The sequence below is a fragment of the Pavona decussata genome, unplaced genomic scaffold (assembly GCF_977016875.1).
Source record: "Pavona decussata unplaced genomic scaffold, jaPavDecu1.1 SCAFFOLD_207, whole genome shotgun sequence".
NCBI classification, from domain to species: Eukaryota; Metazoa; Cnidaria; class Anthozoa; order Scleractinia; family Agariciidae; genus Pavona; species Pavona decussata.
Genome location: NW_028145612.1, coordinates 1,121,135 through 1,146,852, shown reverse-complemented (window position 1 = coordinate 1,146,852; position 25,718 = coordinate 1,121,135). Strand labels below are relative to the sequence as shown.

General features: G+C 39.8%; 1 protein-coding gene across 1 annotated transcript; it reads right to left on the bottom strand.

Moving 5' to 3' along the window:
* Positions 1-8,090: 8,090 nt before the first annotated feature.
* Positions 8,091-13,246, bottom strand: LOC146460803 (uncharacterized). Its single transcript, XM_085087668.1, has 2 exons — positions 13,102-13,246; positions 8,091-9,640 (listed from the first exon to the last, which is right to left on the bottom strand). The coding sequence occupies exon 2, from the start codon at positions 9,613-9,615 to the stop codon at positions 8,623-8,625; it is 993 nt and encodes a 330-aa protein (XP_084943794.1). The 5' UTR covers positions 9,616-9,640; positions 13,102-13,246; the 3' UTR covers positions 8,091-8,622.
* Positions 13,247-25,718: the final 12,472 nt, after the last annotated feature.

Below are 25,718 nucleotides of genomic sequence, written 5' to 3'. Positions count from 1 at the left end.
AGTATAAACCATTTTAAGCGGCTTATGTGCGGTGTACTGAAAGCCCAGAAGCAATCTGCGATATCTAGACTCGTTACAAAAAATTTAATCTAAAAGAAATCCTGACAGTCGTCGACAAATTCCGAAGAGAAATAGAAGCTCAAAAGATAGCTGCCAAGCAGCGGGAAGGAAGAAATCACCGAGTGGAATGATAGCGTGAACGCAAAAATAGAAGAAGCAGATAATGAAATGGAAGTCTTAGAAGAATGGCTTGCGAAAAGAAAATCCGAGCAACAGATTCAAGAGCAAGGGAAAACAATGCAATTCGAGATCAAGTTGCAAGAGATAAAAACTCAAAATGCAAGAAGAATTCCAACAGAAAGCAGAAACGAAAGGCCCGCCAACCGGAGAGCCAGTCAGTCAAGCCAAGCTTCCTGAACTGGTCAGGATAACGAAATTTAATGGATCATTCACGGACTGGCCACGATTTTGGGCTCAATTCTCCGAAGCCATTGATAAAAGCAGCGGTGACAAAGTTCATTTATCTGCTTTTGGATGACAGAGTGAAGAAAACAATAGAAGCTTTACTGCACTCACCAGAAGGCTACAACAGAGCCAAAGCAATTTTGAAAGAGCGATTTGGCAAAGACAGTGAAATCGTAAAAGCCTACGTGAAAGAAATCAATGACCTGCCTTATACTTCCACAGCAAATCCAAAGAAAATCCTAGAACTCTACGAGAAACTCTCTTACAATGTACAAGCTCTGGAAATACTCAAACAGCTTCACCAAGTCGATAGAATGGTGTCAGTGACGCTAGAGAAATTGCCGACAATTAGAGGAGATCTCGTTCGAAACGACCCGGACTGGGAAAAATGGGACTTTAACCAATTTTCCAATGCTCTCCGCCTCTGGACAAGCCGGAATCCCGTTGACAACTTCAACCCAGAAGAAACACCTAAGAATTAAGCGAGAAAGGCCGAACCGCGTGTTTCAGACCCAGCAATGGAAATTCCCATCCCTCAAGTGTGTTTATTGCCAAGGGGAAGATCACAGGCCATCTGGATGCACTTTACTTACTTCTCCCGAAGAACGCAAGCAATTACTGATCACCAAGAAGCTTTGTTTCAATTGCACGGGTTCCCACAAATACTCAGAATGTAGAAGCGTTTTGAAGTGCCAAAATTGTGGAAAAAGGCATCACACTTCCATCTTCGAGACGCCAAGAGTTCACAAGACCGAAAGAGTGTTGACAGCATTTGATCCGAAAAACAAAGACGTCGTTTATCCAATTATTCTGGTTGACATCGATGGGATAAAAACGTGCGCACTACTGGATACTGGCTCAGGAAGCTCATATGCTTCAACTAAACTCCTTAATCTTCTTAAAAAAGGGCCTAAAGAAACTGTGACTAAGAGGATAGATACCATGCTAGGATCGTCAACTGCCAAAGTTGAGATTTATTCGGCGACTCTTGGAGCCGTGAACGAAAGTTGCGACATGAACATTGAACTTACCAAAGGTCATAAACCGCAACTTTTATCCGTCGATAACCCGAATTATTCCAAACTCCTTAACAGATAGAGTCACCTCAAAGGGGTCAAGATTGAAGATGACGATGAAAGATCACACATTCCAATTCACGTGGTTCTCGGAGCAAGTGAATATGCCAGCATCAAGACAACCGCTTCTCAGAGAGTGGGAAAACCTGGCCAGCTTGTCGCTGAAAAGGCACTTCTTGGATGGACACTGATGTTACCGGGAAGAGAAAGAGCCGGAAGTCCTATTCTGTTAACCCAATCAGCTTCAACCGATTATGAACAACTTTGCGCCCTTGATTTGCTTGGCATTGCTGACAACCATGAAAATGACCAACAGGTGATCTATGAAGAGTTTAAAGAACAGCTGGAGAGAAACCCAGCCGGTTGGTATGAAGCAAAATTGCCGTGGAAAGGAGTTCAACTAACGAAGCTGGAAGCAAAAGAAGATTAGAACAATTAGTTCGCCAACTGGAGAAAAATGGTCAATATGGACAATACAACGACATCATTTAAGAGCAGCTTGAGCAAGGAGTTATCGAGGCAGCACCAGAGATTCCAAATGGTAGAGTTATATAACCCTCACAAGGGCGTCACTAGACAAAACGCTGAAAGCACCAAGTTAAGAATTGTGTATGATGCCTCCGCCAGGGAGAAACAAAACCAACCATAACTCAATGATTGCTTGCACCCAGGCCCCTCCCTTCAAAACCGTCTATGGGAAATCCAAGTGAAGGCAAGAATCTATTCAGTATTGCTGACCGGTGACCAGAAGAAGGCTTTTCTTCAAATTTGCATTAAACAAGAAGACCGAGACTCCTTACGATTCCACTGGAGACTTCCGAACAGCAGCGATATTCTCGTCTATCGTTTTACCAGAGCCCTGTTTGGAATGACGTGTTCCCCCTTCCTGCTGAACAGAGTTATCAAGCAACACGTCGACTCATGGGAAAGCCGATACCCCGAGTTAATGAAGGAAATCCGCGACGGCCTATACGTCAATGACCTTATCACCGGAGGCGAGACAGTCGAAATTACTGCGAGGAAGAAGGCTGCGGCAACAGAAGTCTTCGACAATGCCACATTCACCCTCCGCAAGTGGCACTCCAATGTTCAAGAACTAGAATCCCCAAGTACCACTAGTCAAGAAGAGTTGACCTATGCTAAAGAGCAACTTGGAGGAACCAGCCCGTCCGAAGGAAAACTCCTAGGTTTCCCCTGGAATAAAGAAGAAGACATGATTAGCGTGGTGCTGAAAGGCGATCAGACAGAAACAACTAAAAGAGGTGTGCTGTCCTATCTCGCCAGAATCTATGATCCTCTGGGCCTCGCCTCGCCTCGCCCCTAATACTAGTCGGAAAACAGCTTCACCGCGACATTTGTGAAAGCTTGCTTGGGACGCACAGCTTCCTCTGTCATTCCTCAAACGCTGGAAAGATTGGACGTCCGCGTTAACTAAAATCTTCACAGTGCCTCGAGCAATCGCTCCTTTCCATGAGCCAATTGGACAACTTCAACTACACGCCTTTGGTGATGCAAGCTCAAAGGGATTCTGTGCAGTGGTCCAGCAACCTCAAGGGACCACACAGCAGCTTGTTTGTGCCAAGTCCCGACTACCTCATCACCAATTCTCAGGCAGCCTTAAAATTCCCTAGCACAGTCCATTGGACTCACTGTAGCTCTCTATTAGATCAAGGGTCAAGGGGAATATTGGCAGTTCGTTTCTAACAGAGAGCACAAGATCCAGCAACTTAATGAAGTCACCTGGCATCATGTCCCAACCGAAGACAACCCAGCTGACCTGGGAAGTCGGGGAGGGTACTGTATCGACTCCTCCTGGAAAGAAGGTCCTGAATGGTTGAGTGAACCGTCGAAGTGGCCCCCCGAAATAACACTAACGCCTTCATCCGAAACAATAGCCGAAGCCAAGATAAAGCGAGAAGTCGTCGCAGTAGCCGTCTCAAGTCAGGATTCCTTCGACCTTTTGCTCGACAGCAACCCTCTACCAAGAGTTTTGCGCATCGGCGCATGGATTCAGCGATTCCTCCAAAACTCTAAGAGGAAACTAGGAGATAGAATAAGTGGCCCGATCACTACCGAAGAAATTGAGCGCCAATGAGGCGAGCGCAACAGTCAGCTCTTCAGAAACCTAATGTTCAAGCCCACCAACTACAACTTAACCTCCAAGTCAACTCCCAGCAAGTTTATGAATGTCGCAGACAAATCCTAGGAGAGTATCCAATTTACCTCCCAGACGGCGATCCTTTCACTGCCAAACTTGTCTTCCAGGCCCACTTGCCAGCCTTACACGGAGGCGTCGGTCTAGCCATGGCAAAGGTGCGAGAAAATTCTGGGTACCTCGATTACGACGCCTTGTGAAGAAAATGGGAGGGAGCTGTCATGGGTGTAAAAGGTTTTGAGCTAAAGCCTACCAAGGACCTCCTCCAGGAAGTTTGCGTGTAACCATAACGCAAGGTTCTACACCATTTCAAGCGATAAGAGTGGACTTCGCAGGACCTATCCGTTACCGGCTCAGTCCTAAAAAGAAAGCAAAGCGTACCTGGTGTTGTACGGGTGCAGCTTGACCAGAGCAGTTCATCTTGACCTAGTGAAATCCCTGGAAACGACTGAGTTCTTGGCAAGCCTTAAAGGGACACAGTCACCTGGTGCACATGCGCATTAGATACCATTTCTTAGCTGATTTACATATCACACTTCATCCGCAAGTCTCGCGCTGAGAAGCGCATCCTTTGAAAAATCTAAGCAAATCTTGTCGAGTCGAAGTGTTTGCCAGTCAAGATTATTATAGTGATTATAGACCTAATGTCATATTAGAACACTCATTTTCTTGATACCACGGAAAATTTACTGATGGACTTGTCCAGGGAAAGCCAAACGTCAACTAATACCTCTGAAGTCGAAGAATCATGTAATTGTTTATTTCGGTATCCGGTCGTGTGAAAAATTATCTTAGCTGTTTCTACGTTTCACAGTGTTTTCATAAGAAGCAAATTGAGTTCAAATATTAGCGAATCGCCTGAACTGCAGTGTAGCGAAAAGACTTTGTAGCGAAACTACCGGTAAGCCTTATTTCTGCTTTCAATCATATATTTTGCGTTTATTATAATTTTGTTTCTACAACTTCTCCGTTATCTAAATTTAGGAACCAAACCCATGTCATTACAAGAACGCTTGCTCGACCCGTAGAAAACAAGGTTCCAATAGAGGTTTTCCTTGTCGAGGAGATAATCGACTGTGTACCGAAGCTTGTCTTTCGTCTGAGCTCCAAACCAAGCAGCTATGACGCTAAGTTCGAATCGTTTACGAAGATTCCCTCCGGATGAAGCTTTCGCCGGGTTGAGAAAACGCGATTTTCCAAATATATATATAATGGAGATTTGTTCTCCAGTGTTTTTCATTGATTTCTCTCGTTATATTGGTCAACGCAGGCGATTTCTTCCGCCCGGCGCCTTCACGTTTCCCACCTCTTCTTTTCATGTTCCGTTGGAGACGCGATCCATACTGTTTTTAACCAAATATGATAAAATAATACCATAGGATGAGCAAAAGCATACTCAGAAACAGGTTTCCAGTAAAAGATTCAAAATTCAATAAAACACTGGGAAGATTGAAGCGGATTTCTAGATGTACTCGACGCGTACTTTTGATTTCGGGTTACGGTGGACGTTTTTCAAAATTGACAAAACTAGTGTCCAGGTCAGCGCAGTCACAAAGGTGACTGTGTCCCTTTAAACGACTTATAGCTCGAAGAGGAAGGCCAGAGATTATCTACTCTGACAATGGGTCTACATTCAAGGCGGCTGCCGAATGGTTACAGAAGGTACACAGAGACGAGCAATTCCATGACTTCCTTGCTGACCATTCCATCAAGTAGAAGTTCAACCTAAGCCGCGCCCCATGGTGGGGAGGCCAGTTTGAACGCCTAATTGGACTCTTCAAGAGTGCATTTTACAAGACCATTGGCAACGGGACACTGCGGTTCACAGAATTGGAGGATGTTATCCTAGATTTAGAAGTCGCATTGAACAACCGTCCACTGAATTACTTGGAGGATGACGTCCAGTTACCTATTCTTACACCAAACTGCATGCTACATGACAACCCGACCTTTCATCCAGAGGTACAAGCACACTGCATCCCTGATAAAGATCTGCAAAAACGAGGGAAATACCTCTCCGAGTGCAAAAGCGTGATGTGGAAGCGATGGACCGGCGAGTACGTATGCAGCCTTCGAGACGCAAAAAGCAGGAGGAAAGCAGACGTCCTACCCGACCATTAGAGACGTAGTGGTCGTTCGAGACGAGAACAGGAACCGGAATCAGTGGGAACTAATAAATAAGGGTCATAGCTTGGAACGCCCGATTCAACACTTTTAACCTTTGGAGCTTTCAAGTGTGATGAAACACAGATTCTGTGCTTAACCCTGACGCTCCTGAGTTCCGAGTGAGACCGAGGAGGGATGCTGCAGCTGCAGCTGGAGTTTGTATCCAAGAAATTGCTGAGCTATCAGAACAATGAACATTGCATGGTGCTAGTTGATTTTTATTCGTTGTGTAAAAATATCCGTGCTCAATGCGAGATAAAAATGTAGTTTAACCCAAGTTTCAAGCAGCTTTTAATTAAGACCTTTGAACATTCTAGTATTTCGTTTCGTCAGTACAATTCATTCTGAGTTTCTGCCCAGCCCAAGTTTGTAACATGTAGCTCCCTGCCAGAAGTGTACATAGGGGAATGTGTCTGAGACTGGGCACCATGTGTTATCGATTGTGAAATAAGATCAGTGATTGACAGTTGAAATGATGTAATCATTGAAAATCGTGTTGTAGTTCCGCCCAGGGTGATTTTACTTTACTATAGATCGAACCTGTAATCGTGGAGAAACTAAACCTTAAACTTGTAACCTGTGACTTGCTGTGGATACATCTCTAGCGGCCGGAGAATTCCAGCAAACATATACATATATATTCCACAGAAACGGACCATTAGTTGTTTCTGAAGAACGTTTTGAGAAACGGAATCTTATCTTCGGAATTTACGAGCGGTTGTTGGCTTTACGGAAAATGTTGTGAACCTTTATCTCGCATTTAAACGGCCTTCCCACCCCCTTCGAAAACAAAAGGAATTACGAGAATGATGTATTATTCAGTGACACAGGCATACTCCGAAAAAAAAATCGAGTGCTCCTATCAATATGGGAGTCGAACCTAAGACCTTCCGATTACTAGTTCGGATGCTCTGCCACTGAGCTTCAGGAGACTCGTGGGAGCTAAGGCAATTACACTAGGTTCATGGGACAAACATCCTGCCGTGCTGCTAGGATTGGAATACTTTTGAAGTGTTACGAAACTTTAAGCTAGCATTTTGCCAAAGAAAACTTCAGATTTTTCATACAGCTAAATCCCTTTTTTTTTTCTGAAGCGATTTAGGCATTCCGGAGAGATATTCACCGAAATGAACGTTGAATGCCGCTAAAAAGGTGACCAACGAAAAGATTGTCTTAGTTTGTTTCGGATGATGCAACTTTCTAGCTAGTTTCCAGTGCCCCTAGGATGTAATCAGGAGAACTCCCGCAGACGCTCGAGTAACGGCATGCAAGAGGGTCTCTAAGGGGGGATAGCTTTGACGGTTGACGGCTAAAGTTTAGAACTTTTGACTGTTAATCACGTCATCAAAGGGAAATTAGAGTTAATATCAACTTTTGGGTTTTTTTAATATTAACAATTGTGTTTTGGAGGTTGTGTTTTGGTCAGAAACACGTTATCAATGTAGTAAATCATTTTTTAAATGTTTTGAAACCCGAAGTACTTCCAGACAGAAATTAGTTGTGATGTCACAAAGTGAGTATATTTGGGAACATGGAAATTGTTTTACCAGTTGAAACGATTCTTTGAGAGCCAGAAGTCCAGGATAAGGAGCTGAAAAGTGATATTTGAAAGACCTTGAAACCGTTTGATGACTTAAAATAACTGCTTTCTTTGGCGGTGAAAGACGGTTAACCCCATTGATACCATCATGCAATAGCCTGATCTCGCTTAGTAAGAGGGACATTTATCTGAGTAACTAGGAGGGAGTAGATTAATCAAGAAATGCGGGTACATTTTCGAATCCGCCGAGAGCATGCAACCGTTTGAAGGGGAGACGGTTAGGGTGGTGCCGGGCAAATCGGGCAAATCATTCCTCCTTCCTATTTCAACGCTTTTACAGTTTGCAGTGAACGTGAACTGGTATTTTGCGGTATATTCTGGACGCAAGTTAAGGGCAAAACGCAGTTCGTGTAATTAATTCATGCCCGAAAGTCGACCCTTTCATCGAGGAAAAGTTGGGTAAAGGCCAACACAAAAGCAATACGTTTTTTGTGTTCCCTTAGCGCGGAACAGGTGCATCTATCACGAATGCCCTTTCTTTCCAGCTAGAGTAAAACTATTAACTACTAACCCATGGCAGTGTCTTCTTATGTTACGGTCAGGTGAAAGACGTTAAAATGTCCCGGCCTTCAAATAAGTATTATTTCGCAGATTACGTCAGTTAACATACCAAATTACTGCACTTTTAAACTGGCTAAAAATTGTTGTTTTAATTTTCGTGACAAAAATCCATTGAGTGTACCAGTACACTTCACGACCTCAACAATGGTAAAATTTAAAACTATCAGATATAAATACAGAGTACATCCACTATAAATAAAGTTTATCACTACCCAATGTTCAATGGCAAGAATTCTTCAGTGTTGCTAATCGAGTTTAGTAGAATTATTTTCAGTTAAAACAACTGTTTCTTAAACGACATCACACAGCTTTATAGATCCTCAAAGAGAGCTCTTTATGAAACTGATTTTCCTCACAAAATATACTAATACATGGCTTAGCAGTCATATTGTTTATCTAGTTCTATTGTACAACGCAGTGGTTCAATTCCCGGAAATATTCTTTTTTTCACTAGTCTAGCCTTAAACTCCTAGAGCGTGTTTTTAGTGTTGTCGTTGTCCACTGCTGTTATTGGTCAATGTCGTCGTTTTGCACATCCTTTACTTTGAATCTAAACGGAGTAAAATTGCTAGGTACGTCAGTGTATTCCTCCCGGACGCCTATATCACTGAAGGACGTGCCAGTTCTTCCACCTTCGTCGCCCTAGCCGACTCGTTTTTCCTTGATTTCTTTGCTCCATCCCCTGGCTGCATCACACTGTAGGCAATGGTGCACGCCATGATAAATTCCACGAGACGAAAACACGATTGAAAAGCCAGCCACGGCCAAGGGGAGGGGTGCACGACTTTGCTGTACATACCGTAAACGCCAATCATGGAGTAGAAATGCAAGCCGCACACAGCGATGCCTAAGAAACTGGTGACAAGCGTGATTTTAGCCACCTTGGTTGTGCGCGACTTCTGTTTCGGCTTGTTTTGTTGGCGCTCGTTTTTCTCAATGGCACTGAGCTGCTGTTGAACATTGCCAGCGCTTTTGATTACCTTACAGCCACTGTAGATAAAGCTGCCGGAGAGAAGCAATCCCCAGAGAATGAAGAACGACTGGCAGACGATCAACAGTGCGTTCAGCTCTGGCTTGATGGAAGATGTTGTCTCCGCGGTGAGGACGACAATAAAATGAGCCACAATGACTGCAGATAGAAACTTTGCGTTCTGTAGTCTGCTTGGGCCGACCTTCAACTTGGTGACTTCCAAAAAAGCCAGGTGAATTAGGCAAAACGAGGATGTTATACAGGGGTAAGCAATTCCGAATAGCAGCAGTGTCAGCCATTCTGGATCCTTCACGCCATTTTGTCTAGATTCGTACGGATCCAACAACAGGTAGACGGCTCGAGTGGCTCCAAGGACAAACAGCAGCGAGTTGATGGTCATAAACAGTGGCTTGCGGCAGAATCTCTTCTTCTGATTCATCAGCACTAAGGCGAAGAAAGAGTGGACAGCAAACAAGCCGAAGAGAATGCCGAAACCAATCCAGTGCATACCCCATGCCAATCCCCAGGCTTTCTTAGCAACTGGCCAATCAGGCCCTGGTTCGGCCTGAGCTTCTTTGGGAAGTTCAACTGTCTTAATTGTGGAGATTGTGGAGCTTTCCATCTTCGCTGAACTTCCAGAGTAAAGTCTGTGAATTGAACGAGATTGCCTTTTAAGATAAATTTTAACGAAGCTAAAACGACTTCACTCCCACAGTGGATGGTAAACACCCTATGTTTGGCTATGTTTACACTAAAGGAAAAGATACCCAGTGTCAACAATATATAACCTTTCTTATTAACAATGCGACAGGGTAGAAATCAGTGAAGCAATATTTTTCTGAAAGAGAATTCATCTTTGTTTTTTCTTTCACAGTTGTTAACGTCAGTGGCTCAAGGCTGCCTTTTTGGGTTTTGTATGTAAGGCCTGGGTTTGAAGGATGTTCGGAAAATATGAATGATCCACGAAATGTTTGGTTTGACTGCTCAGAACTGGATGAAATTTTCCCTGATTATAAAAATTAAACTCGATGTCTTCTTTCGTCTTAACACCTAATTTTGATCGCGTGACATATCACCTGATCCGGATTCGCTGATCTTTCAGAGTAATCCGGATTTATGTACAAGATATATAATGTTTGAATTCGGAACCAAGCAAGAGATCATGATTTGGGTTTAAAATATTTGTTTTCGATTTCTTCCTTTTGTGCAGCAGAACGTCAAATTATTATAAAAGAAATAAGTAACAAACTTAACTGGGTTCGGCACGAATCCGGTAACTTTTACTCTGCATGGTGTAAACTTAGTCCACGTTGCGTGCTTTTCACGTTTTTCGACGTCATCTAGGTTGAGGGCAATTTTAAAAGGTCAAAATTACAGTAACTTACAGTTAGTATGGGATTTTGTCACACTTTGAACCCCAGGAATGCACTCAAATTTGTTGGATTTGTTTTGACAGTGAATATAATGTATTTCAGATTATTATTCAACACATTGTAACACTGCCCAAATATGGTCATGGTACACTTAATATTCGTCGCCGTCCGTACACAACAGATATCCTGCGATATTCGTAATTTTGTGTGTGGGGGAGAAAAATGGCAGAGCGCTTTAAACAAGTAACGACCTCGGTAGATCGTCTCCAGTTTTTCTGTTATCAATGTGTTGAATAATAAAACTATTATCCTGCTCAATCTTACGGAATATTCCCTGATTTTAGTCCACTCAGCCTATGGCCTCGTAGGCTAAGTATCAAGCGATATTCCGCGCAATTTTGCAGGATAATTGTTAATTTATAGGTGGTTACAGTGGTCCGGGTTTTTTCGTTGTTTCGGCTGTTTTTCCCTGTTATCTCTTCAAATTTCGACGCCATACCAAAAACGTATATGTGTATGTAGTTTGACACCTCAAAAATCCCGCGGGTTTTATGGTTGCATGTTTAGAATGTTTGTAAAGAAGACTAAGAGCTCGATTAATGAATTTTAGGAATTTGACAAAATTAAAGTTTTGAGGTAATTGAAAATTGAAATTTAAAGTTAGATAAGCAATAAACTTGAACTTGTAAGTTTGCTGCGAAAACATGATAGACATTTGTTGGTGGAGATTTCCTATTCCAAGGAGCAAACAATTTTTCGAGAGCGAGGTTTTTGAAAAATGGTGAGCTTTGAGGAATAATTTTAAAGGTACGCTACAAATATTTTGCTGCAAATGCGCGTAGCTATATAGGATGATGGCTTTTTTTTTCAAAAAGTCGATTATGTTGTACCTTAAAAGTCCTTAAAGGTATTTGTCCTCTGGTTATTTTCTCTAGTATATAGAACAAATGAACTTCACCGTAGAAAGTCTTGTGATCAAAATATGAAGATCACGGTTAAATTGCCAGCGACAGTGAATCGAAGAGTACAAAAACATTTTAAGATTTGAGCAGTGCCAGGAGTTCAAAGTCGGTTAAAATCCCATAAATTTAATTTAATAAGAGATTTTATTTTAAAACAAAAAAGTCCAACATAGCTTTCGGGGTATCAGAAATGGTCTTTGCGAGCATTTGCGAGCATGCGAGCAGTGTGTTTATTTTTGCGAGCACGAGCAGTTGACAAAATAATTTTGCTTGCGAGCAGCGAGCACTTAAGAAAATACAGATATGGCGAGCGTCTTTAGAAAAATACAGATGGCGAGCAACGAACGCTTCGAGTACTTCGTAAATTTTCCGATAGCCGGAATCTCTCTTTTATTTAAAATAGGATACGTTGTTTTGCGCCAAGTAATAGCTAATAATCTGGCTGACACCGGAACAATAGTTACAGGCTGAACTCAGTAGAAGAAAGACTGAAGCCAGAGGTAAGGATGTTTCAACCTTTTCGTTTTAACCATATCGTAACTGATTTATCATTTATATACGTATAAAAAATAACTACAAAGGAGGATTAACGAAATTTCGAGCAATCGAGCACATGTTATCGAGCATGCGAGCATGCGAGCAGTTGCAAAAATTTTGCGAGCACGAGAAAGCGAGCACCCGTTTAATTTTTGCGAGCAATTCGAGCAGAGGCCAAATTTTGCGAGCACTTTAAAATTGAATGAGGCCATTCGATACCCCTAGCTTTAAATGTTTGGCTAGGTTTGCCAGCAAATTAATCATATCATGTCGAATTAAGGTTGGGTGTTTCTGTTTTGAGCCCTCAGTAACAGGGGCTGTTTACACAAGCGAATTTTGCTGCGATTTTAGCAACAATTTTTGCGGCGATTTAAAGTACTATTTCGATTCGCCTGTGTAAACGTATGCGATTTTTGGGATATTTGATGGTTATCGTAATTAGAAAAAGAGATTTACAGCACGGCAAGAGTAAGTTCTGGTCTTTATCGCCTTGTATACTTTTTTAGTGAAAACTGAGAAGTCATCGTTCTTTGTCACCGAATCATAATGCGGCCCTAAAGCTTCAAGGACTCCTTGTGACTTTATCTTTGTTCCCGCGATTTAATTACTTCAGTTCTGTTTACATTTTTTTTCTGGCTCACGAGAAACAATGCCGATCATCTCTGTTTTTATACCTATGTTTGATCCACAACCAAGATGGCGTCGGAAACCGTTTTGACTGTCGGGCCTGGCACTACAGCAAGCATTTTTAAGATGTAAGGAAGCCATATAACGTCTAATCGGTAGAATTCGTTTGATGTTCATTCTAGCGTACATAAAGGAAAGTTTCAACAGTTGTTGTGAGGTGCATGCAAGTCAAACCTAACAATGGCATAACAAAGGGTCGTGCAGCTCGATCGACAACGGATAAAAGTCAATAAATTACATGTCAGTGAGCTCGTTATCTGAAATACGTAACGGCACAGAAGGAGGTGGAGGAAATATATGATGAAGACACTTAAAGACTGCAAGTTAATTTACAAGTCAAAACCCGACAACAAGTCGGCGGATTTATCTAGCGAATACTGCGTTTTTTTAGCGGACCGAGCGAAGCCTAAATCTCTCCAAATAGAGGTACAAAGAAAAACCAATATTTAATTGCTGCTGTAAACTACTATAAAGTCCGTGGGTAATTTGAATTAACGAAACGAATTCGGGAAGAAGATTGAGTTGACATTTCTGGTCTGTTGCACTCACCTCGTTTTCACCTCGTTTTCGTACGCGACTTCAAAGTTTCCACACTGAGACTGAGTCAGATGAAGTGTATACCTGATCAGCAAGAGTCTTTATCTATGCGTATTGATTTTCCGGCCATCACACGATGCTTGTTAGAAGCGTAGGCGGACTTGATAATCAACAAAGTATGACCGAAGCAACAATTCGGAGTATTGGAAGAATGATTTACCCCACTGACCCCTCCCCTTGTTAAAAATGACTCAGCAAAGCTATTCTTTTCAATTCATTAAAAATTTACCAGACTTCATTTTGAGAACGTTGCGTGATATATTAAAGAAAAGCCTACCACAGAGTAAGCTTATTACTTTCTGTTAAGGCAAACCTGTCAATTATCTCAGTAGGGTATGGGACATATTTGGAGAAAACTAATTAGTATAGGATGTTGATCAACTTATCGCGTGAAGCGAACCTAATATAATATAATAAATCTCAATATCAAGCTGATTTTTATCTACGAGGCTCCTTTTAAAAGTGTATATTTCAAGTGCAAACCTGGGTACAGGAAGTTCAGAAAAAAAAGTTCAAAAGTTAATATTTTTTCTTTTCTTTTCTTTTCTTTTCTTTATATACATTTTTCCTTTTTTGGTTGGAAAACGCTAAGGGAATAAATGAGTAAATGATTGAAAGATTCTCAAAATTCTTATTTCCTGGTGCAAAATGCACCAATTTATCTGTAAATTTACTGCAACTTAAAGTGCTTGAGTGCTTGAGTCCATGACTCGCAAAGTATCAAATCCACCACCAACAATTTAATTAATTTCAATTTTATATACTAAAGAAAGTGAAATGACGATGTCCTATACGTTTGGATATTTTGAATCTCCAGAAAAAGCGATAAAACATATTTGTTTTGAATTTGAAAAAAGAAATGTAGTAGTGTTAGCTTATATTGCTATAGGGCAGTTGAGAAAAGGTTAAATTGGTTCACCGGCTTAATAATTATTCGGCTTTTTTCTGTGTGCGTTTTTGCTTTTTGTGCTTTTTTGGACTATGACTCAGCTGTTTATTAATGCTATCGAAAAGAGCCGTCATATATAAAAATAGCTGCAATATTCGTATTTAAGAAATTGCTTTTCATGAGAGTTTTAAGTCAATTTTGTTTTATTGCGACGGCCGTGCAAGCCCGTAGAAATAAAAAAAAAAATTTAAATTGATACTTTTTTCCCTCTGCACGTGCAGGCTTTCGAAGCAAATATTGCCTCAGTGGAGAAGATACAGGTCACATGTTAATGGCAAAGACGTTCGTCACACGCAATTTAATTCTGTATTGAAAAATCTCTAGTAAAGTCAGGTAACAATAGAAATGTGGAAATGCTGCTCATCATCCGGCAAAAATATGCAACAATGAACAGTTTGGTACCATGAAAAAAGATGATAACTCGATTGTCTTCGCTTTCTATTTTGCACGTGCGGGTTTCCGAGGCAAATATTGCCTTTACTCATAGATCACATCCTGAACATGGGAAAATTAAAAGAAAATTTTTATAAGAATTGATGTCTCGGGCGGGGACGTGTTTCTTAATTGTTCAATCGTTTCCTAAGGATTTTACCAACTTATATACATATGCATGTAGATAGTTTTAAGGTCAGTTTTAATAATAGAAATGTCGAGATGTTTTTCAGCATCTGTGGGATACTGGGTAACAATACCCAACCTACAACAATGAACAATGCTGTTGAAATTAAGCACTTCCTTTCAAATATTTTCATGCCACTTTTGCCTGTTCAATTAGCAATAAACCCGCTTTAATTTCAGTCAATTATTATTCCTCGAGATGAAGTTTACTACTACTACTACTACTACTACCAGAATCCTCTTCGTTTTTCCTTTCTCATTTAAATTTTGTGATTCCAGTTAAGTTTAGATAACAATATCCCTAATTTGCAAGACAAAACACCAAACTGAAGGATTCTGGTAGTTGTTGTGAATGACACCATCGTGGTGGAAATGGCCAATTGGGGAAATACAGTTTTGTGGAAAATGCGTTTTTAGTTTGAGTAGCTACACAAATCGAGATTGCCTTTTTGGCATCCCTCCTTTTTTCCTTCATGTTCGAAGTCCAATTTAATAAACTGGAACTACATTTCGTAAACAACACAGTCAAGCTCGACAGGACAAAATTTATAGCTGGCTGCATCCTCTCTTGCTGGCTGGCATTTGTTTTTTTCAACTTGTTCAACTGTTCTATTGAAGATCTTGCACACACAGAAACCGACTGGTCTGCTGTTAAAGATTTTGTGAATTGTAAACTTGCACTGATTAAATACTAGAAGCTAATTCTCTATCATTTGTTATTTTAACCACCCGTTTCACGACCAAACGTCTTTAGATGGATCAGTAAACATTATCTGCAAGCTGGTCAGGTCTACGATAAGATAGAGAACGCGTACGAAGTTGGCTGTAAAAAAATGTTAATTGAATATTCATTGGGCAGATAACTGTACAGATTTTGGTGGTAAAAGTGGAGAGTTCGACTGATAGGAAAAAAATGTTAGTTTGCTTATTAACCAAGGGCTAAATTTCATTCACCAGGGCAATTAATTCTCGCCCAAAAGAGAATTTATTCAGGATCAAAAAGGCAATCGGTGTTAGCGAAAAAATACTCCTTCTTGGTTGCGAAAACTGAACCTACCACTAAATTCCAATTTGTTGACAATTTTCCGTGTACAGCCAAAGTCTTGCGTACATGTACGTTCTCGCTTCACCACAAAATAAATTATTCAAAGCTTAAGTAAACGATTGTTATTCATATTGCTATTTCAGGTCTAACATTTTTGTCATCTAGTTAAATTACCAAACTATTCAATGGTATTGTAATTAATGCCCAATGAATCGTGATTGAATGAGGAATTGCTTTTATCATTATTTTAGAAGACGAAATTAGCTGTAATCACTTATAAACAAAATGACGCGGATTTACTGTCAGTAAAAAGGGCTAGTATTCGTTCAAAGTGCATTCAAAGAGGGTTGTTCAGATAGATAGAATTATTGCGTTTCAAAATTGTTTGAGATCGGCAAAAATAAATAAACAATAAAAAGAAAACAGCTTGACACACCAAGCTCACGCCTTAAAACAGTTGACCTTGGAGGTATCTGGGCTTATATTAGTAAGTATAATCTCTAGGGGGATTTTACGGCAATCATCCACGTAAACAACGAGATGCGAACTAAAAAATTTAACACCTGCCCTTTTCTCCTGCCCAAAAGATACCACATTTCGAATCAGAATCAAATCGGCCAGTAGTTTACATAGGAAAAAATGGTGTTTATAAAAAACGCATCAGTTTAGTGTCAGTTTATCGGCCTTTACTCTCAACGTAATGTACAAAAAAGAAATTCCGTAAACGATCCCCGAACGTAAATTATTCATCATTAACGTGGACTGCCAAATGATGCAATCGAATAAGAAAATAGAATTGACATGAAGGTTTGTCGCCGGATAAATGTAGTCATCGATTAAATTAAAATAAAACTGAAAAATAGGGAGAAATTTTAAAGTGCCCATATCGGAATTTTTTTTATTTTCTCATCTGAATCTAAACATTACCCTAAGAACTTCAGTCAAAAAATTTTTCGATTTGCATAAAACGCAAATTTTTTATGAATTTTAGAAGACGTTCAAATTTGCCGCCATTTTGGCCCACCATTCGCATTAGTCTCCACTCGGTTTAGCAAGAGCTGTGACGTAGATTCAGGAACACGTGACTTCAGCTTTTCTCTGGATCTCACTGAAAACAAGTCGCGGTATTTCTGCACGTTTCTAGAAAATGCCGGAAAGATGTGTTGCAGCGAGATATGGAAACATCAAAGACGAAGCGAATGGAATAAGCATGCACAGGATTCCTTTCTTTGGCACCACATGCCCGCAAAGACTGAGGAGGCTAAAGAAATGGATCGACTTTATGCTGGAGCGGAGGAAGATGTGGACGCGCGCCTGGAAAGACCTCGTCCTTGTGTTCGATGCACTTCAATGACGAGGATTACACAAGGCTGATGAATTCAGGTTTAAACTTAAAACGTGAACTGAAGTAGGATGACAACTTCGTTTGTGTTTATCCTTCAAAACATGCTAAGCGAAAGGAAGACGAAGACCAAGAGCCACCTTCGAAGAGGAGCAGGGAAAAGCGAATGGTAAGCTATCGATACTGAATATTCACACCCGCTTGTGACATTCTAAGCGTTGTAACCTTCTGAGGTTTATAGTTTGACCTCAATGTTAACTCGGTCGCAAGTTTTATAAAATATGGCGTGATTGTTTTGGTATATATCCTCATAGACCGTGAGATCCGCGAAGTTTCGTTGAGACCAAGCTCTCAAAAAATACTAGTACAAATGCTACCACTGATGTAAATAGATCGATGCGAGAACAGTCGCACTCGGCGAACACAGAAAACATTGTAAACCACGATGTAGATAAGGTAGATAAACTGCAGCAAGAATTCAACGAGCTCAAACAAATATTGTACACACATGTGTTGCAGAATTCTGGAAACAATAAAAATGTTGAAAAGTATAACAGTGTTATCTCTGAAAACCTAACCACCACAACGGGGGTTCAAAATAGAAACAAAAGTGATAAGTCAAAGCAAAACAAAACCAATAGAATGGAAACGTTTTATTGATGACATTTTCTCACTGTAGGAAAGTGACAAAAAGGAAATTAACCTGTTCATTGAATAAGCTAACAACTTCCATCCTACAATTAGATTTACGGCCGAAATTTCAGAGAACGAGACAAGCTATTATTATCACAGTTCAACACGTGTCCTTCCTGTAGTTCCGCGAGAACAATGTCGCTAGTCAGCGCTTCCCAATTGCCTTCGAGTTCCTTGCAGCAGTAGCACTCGCTGATATTTGCTAGCAGATTACGTCTACAGTTACCCCAAGTACATCTACATGGAAAATAATTCGTTCGAATGTATGTGAGTATTTGGCCATAGTTTTGACAGATGATTATAAATGAAGAGCGCGTATGCAAAATGCAAGATGAGAACTTTACCATCCACTAACACGCACTCTATTCTCTAAGCGTTTCGTTAAATCTTCCTCGAGTCGTCGCTTCTCCTCTTGTTCCTAGCTATATCTTTTTAGCCATTCTTCGTCTGCTATCGGTTCGTCCGCGTACGGTTCGAGTGTATTATCATCTTCACACCTATTATTTGTTTCGTGGAGGCTATCTATCGCCTCGACTTCGACGCTTTCAAATTCGTCCTAGCCGCTTTCTTCAGCGGTTTGCTCACTGTCCGTGTCAGATAAGTTGTCTGCCAAGGAGCGTACTTGTTTGGAGCGAATTTTTCCCTTCCTACCGGTGAATCTCGCGATTTTCTTTCTGCCGCGAATGTACTTTACTGAAGGTCAAGTGAGTGCATTGACTCGAGAGTTCCTGAATGTACGTCACAGACTATGTCACGTGGCCCTATTGTGAGCCCGTCGGCATTCTCATCAGCGGGGCGGGTGGACCGCAATAAAATAGGATTTTAAAGATTTGTAAAATTCATAAAAAATTCGCGTTTCATGCAAATGGAAAATTTTTTTCGCGGACGTTCTACGCGTGATGTAAAGATTCAGATGAGAAAATAAAAAAAATTCCGTTATGGGCACTTTAACGCATCATACAAGTAATGTGTCAGATTCTGTAACTATTCAGCAATTATTTCGTCTGTTTTTACCTAAAACCTACAGCACGTGAAATGGCTTGAAAAATTAGTGCCATTTCTGCTACTGAATTCGTTTTCATTTCGCTGGAAAGTCTTCTGGCAAAACGCTCAAGTTGTATATTTCTGATCGATTGATAGGTAAAATTATATGTGAGGGGTGTGGCAAATGTTTTTCAAAACCCAACGGATTTTGCCAGCGGCTAATTAGTATGGACTTTTAACTTTAATATCACGGTGATATCATCCACGAAGTCACTTTATGTGTACCTTTCAAGTTCAAGCTGGTACTGGAAGTTCAAAGAAGAAAGTTCAAAAATAAAATATATACATTTTTCTTTTTCGCTTCGTTTTATTGGCTTGGTGTTAAAGAGGAAAATGCAACGTGTTATTGTGAATTTGCTATAATTTTAAGTGATGCGCCCTCGTTCGTAGAGGTGAATACGTTTATGCAAAAAATCCACCATAACATATCCTACAGTGCATACAATAAGGGAAAAAGATAATCTATTTATATCTGGGCGTCTTATTTTGTACAGGCCCAGGAAAAAAAAAAACGAATTATTCCATTGAATATGACAGATCACTGTAAGCCCTTAAAGTTACAGCGCATTTGAGCAAGCGTATTTCAAATTAGCTTGCCCTTCTGACACCTGTTTTTCCTTGTACGTTTTGAAATGATTCATCTACTAATTAATTTTTTATGTATCGAAAAGAGATGATCACGTATAAAAGGACGCAATAATGCTATTCAAGAAATAATAGTTTTTCCATGAAAGTTGAAAGTTAATGACTTTTATTTTAATATAATGGTGGTGCAAGCCCGTGGAAAAATAGAATAATTATTCCTTAACTCGATTATTTTTCGCAGGTTTTCTAAGCAAATATTGCCTCTAAGGACAAGTCACATCCTGAGGATGGGTAAATCAAAAGGAAAATTTTATAATTATTTACGTCTTTGGAGCGGAGGCGTGTTTGTTAATCCATCGATTCGAATTTAATCGTTTTTCCTACGAATTTTACCATCCTTTATCTACGTAGATGTAGACGCTATAATTGAAAGCCAGTAGAGGATACTGAGAAATAATACCCAATTAACTATTGACAAAGAACGAAATTATATTACCATGAAAATTCCCCCGGTCTGCTTCATATTAACGTCCCCTTGAAAATGAGATATTCTTTCGAACTTCACGCCACATTTTCCTTTTTTAACCAACAATAAATTCACTTAAATTTCACACAGCTGTCTTGAAACCCAGAATAAACCGTTTATTCTCTTCTCTCGCGTGTTACTGGAGTAAAGGGGCTGCCTTCCATTTCGCTTTCTTTTTTACATAGGGAAAGGGGAGAGGGGTGAAGGGTTAATCGATTTTGATTAAATCTATTACTTTGTACAATCGTTTTTGAGTGAATATACGAATTTCTCTCTTCTGTGAAGTCAAGCCGGGGTTTAACTCCCAGTGAACGATATTCCGCTGAGAACAAGAGCTCTTCAAGGACATTTTTTTTGGCTGATTGACATTCTGGTTTCTTTAAACAATTACAGCTGCACGTGTGTCCCACCCACTGTAAATACGATTAGTGTCAGGCATTGGTGGCTAAAGACTTCGCGAATTATCCCTAAAATAAATACGAGGAGAAAGATTACTGTATCATTTCCTATCTTAACATTTGCCATTGGACGGCTAAAAATAGGTTAACTTTATCTATACATAATATCTGGCCAAGACTGTAATGAAATAGATAACGAAGTTGGCTTTAAAAAATGACATGTTTATTAACAAGTGTGCCAAAAAATGACACGTTTATTAACTGGTAAATTGAATGTACTTTTAACAGCCGAAGATACAGATTTTAGTGGCAAAATTTTTTTTTCGCCTTTTCGCGCGACTCTCTTTCTAACCCGTTTGAAGCTTTATCCAATCTGGAAAGAAATTTCGTATGTGAACCAAAAGCAAAATGACATTACTCATTACTCGCTTGGTTGGTAGTCTTATGAATGAGTAGATGAGCATCGCAGATATATACGCAATTAACTAGTATGCAGTTGAAAAGAAAGCTTGAAAATAATTCAGGCTTGAACGGGAACGAATTCAAGCCTGAAGTTTTTTTTTTACGCTTTCTTTTCGTATAACTGTTTGGGCACATAACTGCGATGCCCATTCATTCACTTATTCATACTTTCATCAGTACTTCAAATCTATGAAATTCTTTTTTTTTTACTTTCAATCTTAATCTTATTTATTTCGTCTCGTTATCAAAACACCTGACAGAAGAGATTTACCTTGTCTTTTAATGCAACGGTCTTACAGAGAGTAGTATCTCTTATTTCGATTTAGGACCTTCCCAAGTTTAACTCGGTCGCCAACTGAGGGAGAAAAATATTAATGACTTCAGGTAATTTAAAATTCGGGCCCTGATGAGGATTTACCTAGGGTTAAAATGAGAAATGGCGTTGGCTAAAGAAAATTCTACTTCTTAGTTGTATCTATGAGTGAAATAGACTGAACTTACCACTAAATTCCAATCTGTTAACAATTTTCCGTTTACAGCCAAAGTCTTGCGTGCATGTTCCCGGTTGAGCATCTAGATCGACGGCCCCTCGCCACAAAATAAATAATTCAAAGCTAATGTAAACTATTGTCATTCATATTGCTATTTCAGGTGTGACATTGTTGTCATCTACCAAAGTGTTTATTTAGCAGTATTTCTCATTTTAGGGGATAGTCCCCAAGTTTTAACCCAGTGGCAAAGTGATATTAATGACTTCAGGTAATTAATACACGTCGATCTCGATGAGGATCCACTCATGGTTAAAATAGGAAATGGCATTGGCGAAACAAAATTCTACTTCCTAGCTGTATTCTGAGCGAAACAGACTGAACTTACCACTCAAATTCCAATTTGTTGAAAATTTTCCGTGCACAGTCAAAGTCTTGCGTGCATGTTCCAGGTTGGACGTCTTAATCTGCGGCACCTCACCACAAAATAAATAATTCAAAGCTAATGTTCTACTGTTATTCATATTGCTATTTCAGTTCTGACGTTATTGTCGTCTACCAAAGTGTTGATTTTAATTGATGTTCAGTCGTAATTAAAATGAAAAATTGCTTTATCACTATTTTAGGCAAAGAAACAAAAGATCATCCAAGAATACCAAGATGCGAACTGGACAAAAAGATAAAACAAAATTTAAACGACAACAACAGCTACCTGGCAACAGCAAAGTTATTTCAAAGAGCATAAGCAAAAAGGCAATAACAACAAATTGACCAAAATAAAATATTTAAATAAAGGCAGTCAGCCTATATATCCTTCTAGTGCTAAAAGATTGAAACTGAGCTATCTCTAAGGCCCCTTTCGGCGCAGGTAATTTTTTAAGTGTCTTTTCTGGGATATGACGCGGGCTTCTGAAAGCGTGGGTGATCTAAAATCATCTATGCGGGCCAGCAGTCCGTTTTCCAAAAGTTCGATCCGATAACTTACCATAAACTATTTTACGCGCCCAAAGCTCGTCATCAGAGGAAAAATCTTTCATGGTTTTGAAAACTTAATTTTGACGTGTTTTCAATTTTATGGAGCAGCCTTTTTTGAACAAGCTTGTACTGAAACCAACAACCATTGAATAGAAAACGGATTTGTAAAAATATTTACCGGGCCCTAAAAAAGATGTTTGGTGAAATGAATCCCAAGGAAATTTCATGACGAGTCTATTGCTGTAACGAAAATCAACTCGATAAATGAATTTTATTTGGATAGAAAGCAAAAAGTTAGTTCATCGAAGGATTCTAAAGAGCCTTTAACATGTTTTATAATTACATCGCCTATGCATGCGCTTCTTTTCTTACAATCAAATCGCCGTGAAATCGCTACAAATCGCTAATAGTTTACAAGAGATAAACCGAAATAAAAGAATCAAAAACCGGAATAAAAGTACTGCAATGACCGCTGGTGTCAGTGAACAGGCCTTTAGATTGTGGAGGCATCCCGTAATGCTCTCCGAACAACGTAAACCATACCCCATCCGACCGTGCCCGGAAAGCATGGATCGTAAATGACATCATAAGAAAACAGAACTGGTATTGTCAAATGAAAGAAAAATAATGAGAAGTTTTTAATTCTCACACTTTTTTTTCACGATTTCAAGCAACATGCCATATCATATGATCGCTGCCGCGGCCTCGCGTGCTATTTCATTGCAAAGCTATTGAGAAACTCGTTGTATGGGGGCCGTACGCATCAGAGAGAGCAAAGGCTCAGCGCAAGACAATTTGGAAAATTAATTTTTTCGCGTGTAACTGATCTAAATTTTGACTTAAAACTATACAATGAGGAATTTTACTTCAGAGCGTTATTCAGAGCTTGTTACCATGATTGTACCTTCTGTGCCAATTACGAGCAATCTTAAATTGCACATGCGATAAAATACTCATTGACCGAGTTAGGTCGGGCCGGACAGGCCCAAGGTCCAAGGTCATGGAATGCGGACCTCGCGCTACTCAGTCAATAAGAAGATATTCGGCTAGCTATTCAGCAATTAATTCGGGTAGAATGCCTGTCAATAATTAACGTAGCACAAAATTGTAAACTTTCCCAACCGCGGGTTTGAAGAATTTGTCTTGTAGCGAAGTTCCGCACTGGAATTGTGGGATACCTTTTTTTCAGAGAAAGTCTTCTGGTGTCAGAACGGATTTTTAGCCAACCTCGCTCTTGCCTTGCTTCTAACGTTTGCTTTTCTGCTGTTTGCAGAGAATCTGACAAGTAACATTCGAAGAAGAAGATCATTTATCAGTGTATAGATCCTTAAGCTGACGCAACTATTGAAATGAATAGCGTAACACTCTTTGAAAAGGTCCAATACAAAATTGTGTCCAGCATGTTGGGGCCCCCGTCTCCTTACGCACAATTACATCATCGGAGACGCATCATTACATGACAAAAAAATTATGTTTGGAAGGTCCTCCGAACGGATCCGTTGCTTTCCCCCTGTTGAACATCACGAGCGACACCTCACGAAAAATAAAAATCATATTTTTTTTAAACACACTGTTTTATTTATCAATGGTTACGTAGCTATATATTGCCTGAGTCTCGTGCGCTTTCACCTGTCCTTGTTGGGTCACATTTGCATTTGCCGTGAATGACGAAAAACAGGACCTATATACGTTTTAAGACAAGCAAAAAGAATTTCTCAGAGGCGGGTAAGAATTATCAACAAGGAATAAACACATGGCAAGGTTTTTTATCTCCCGCTATACCTTAGTTTTTCGTCATTACGAGAGAACCGGCAACACACCTAAACATTTTAAGATTTTCGTTCGCAGGTGGAATATAATTTAAAAATTGAATATGTGTAAATAAGGTCTGAGCCATTTTTGCCCAGGTATAAAACACCTTGCCCACTCTTTTAAAAACTATGGATGAAATTTTTCCAATTAACTAACAAAGTAGTAATAAACAATTCCTTTTTAACTGCGGAAAGACCCTCGAGTAATTGTTTGCGAACATTATCTGTTCTGAGATACACACAATTTGCCCCCGGAGCAAATAAAGTGTATCGCTTTATTTAAAGTTCGAATATTTTCGTTTAAGACGCGCGTTTGTTGTTGACTGTTTTCCAGCACAGCTTTTCGCCAACTTGGTTAGTGTCCTCCTTTCAGGCTCAGTACTACAACAGTAAAACACTCTTCCATCTTCCATGTAGAGGCCGGGTTTTCAAACAAAGCCTTCCATCAAAGCTAGGCGGGGAGAGATGGGAGGGGGGGGGGGGGTTCACTTCAGCAGTATCATCAGGTATGTCCTAATTTATTGTCACGGTATTTTTGCATCACGTGAAACAGTTTGAACAATCGCGCACAGGCGACAATATTTGATGCTTTTTAAGGCTCACTAACTTGAGAAACTTAAACGAATTGTTTTAAAGTTAAAACGCATATTTATACGTATAAACAGGAATTTACATACAATTCATAGCACTAGAAAACCACAAATGATTCCGAACTGAAATGATTTCCAATCCAACGGTCTCTAAAGTGGACATGCGATGTCCCCATGAGAAAAAAAATAGACACGGTTGTTACTGCAGAGTGGATAAATATGTTTAAAAACAAAAGAATAAATGGAAACTTTTAAACACTTTATTACATTTGTTTTCACACATCCAAGCAATTATGCAATAGGGTAAGTTTCTTTAGCTAGTGAGGAATTGTTTCGTCTTGATTTTTATAAACCATTCCCTGATCTCGTGAAATGGCGCCGAGAAAGTGCCGTTACAATGACTGAATAAAATTATTACATTAGAAACTATGGCAAAGTTCAAATCACAGCGAAGCATCTTTTCATGATTTTTATTTTGTATGGACGTGTTTTGGCAAGCTCTGGTTTTCTTAGCCGTTTGGTTTGTAAATATGACTGACACTAGTAGAACACAGTGTAGGCTGTTGTGTGACTGCTACTGGTAAATCTTTTCTGACATCTCTGCCATTTAAAGTGAGACTAGAGGAAAATAAATTTCTCTAGCCAATTACTGTATTTAAATATCAAAGCTATAAACTTACCCTCTTGCAAACTGTCATGAGTCCGGCATGATACAACTTGTTAAGCTTATTTGTCCCACATAAAATTAAACCTATCTCTTCAGAATATTGCCCCTCCGTGAATCACCTGCCTTCTCTCTCTAAAAAGGTGTATTTTTATAATTCAAGCTCCTAATTTACTCACAAACTAATTGTCATTTTGACTGGCACTAGCAAAGCACAGTACGTGCTGTTGAGCAATTGCCATAGTAATCTTTTCCGACATCTCTGTCCTTCAAAGTCAGGCTAGAGAAAAACAAAGTTGTCTAATCAGTTACGTCCACCGCATTTAAATATCAAAGCTATAAATATACCCTATTTCAAACCGTCATGACTCCGGCATGA

Excerpts from the sequence above, each read along its gene's own strand:
- LOC146460803 (XM_085087668.1), bottom strand. The coding sequence starts at position 9,615 with ATGGAAAGCTCCACAATCTCCACAATTAAGACAGTTGAACTTCCCAAA.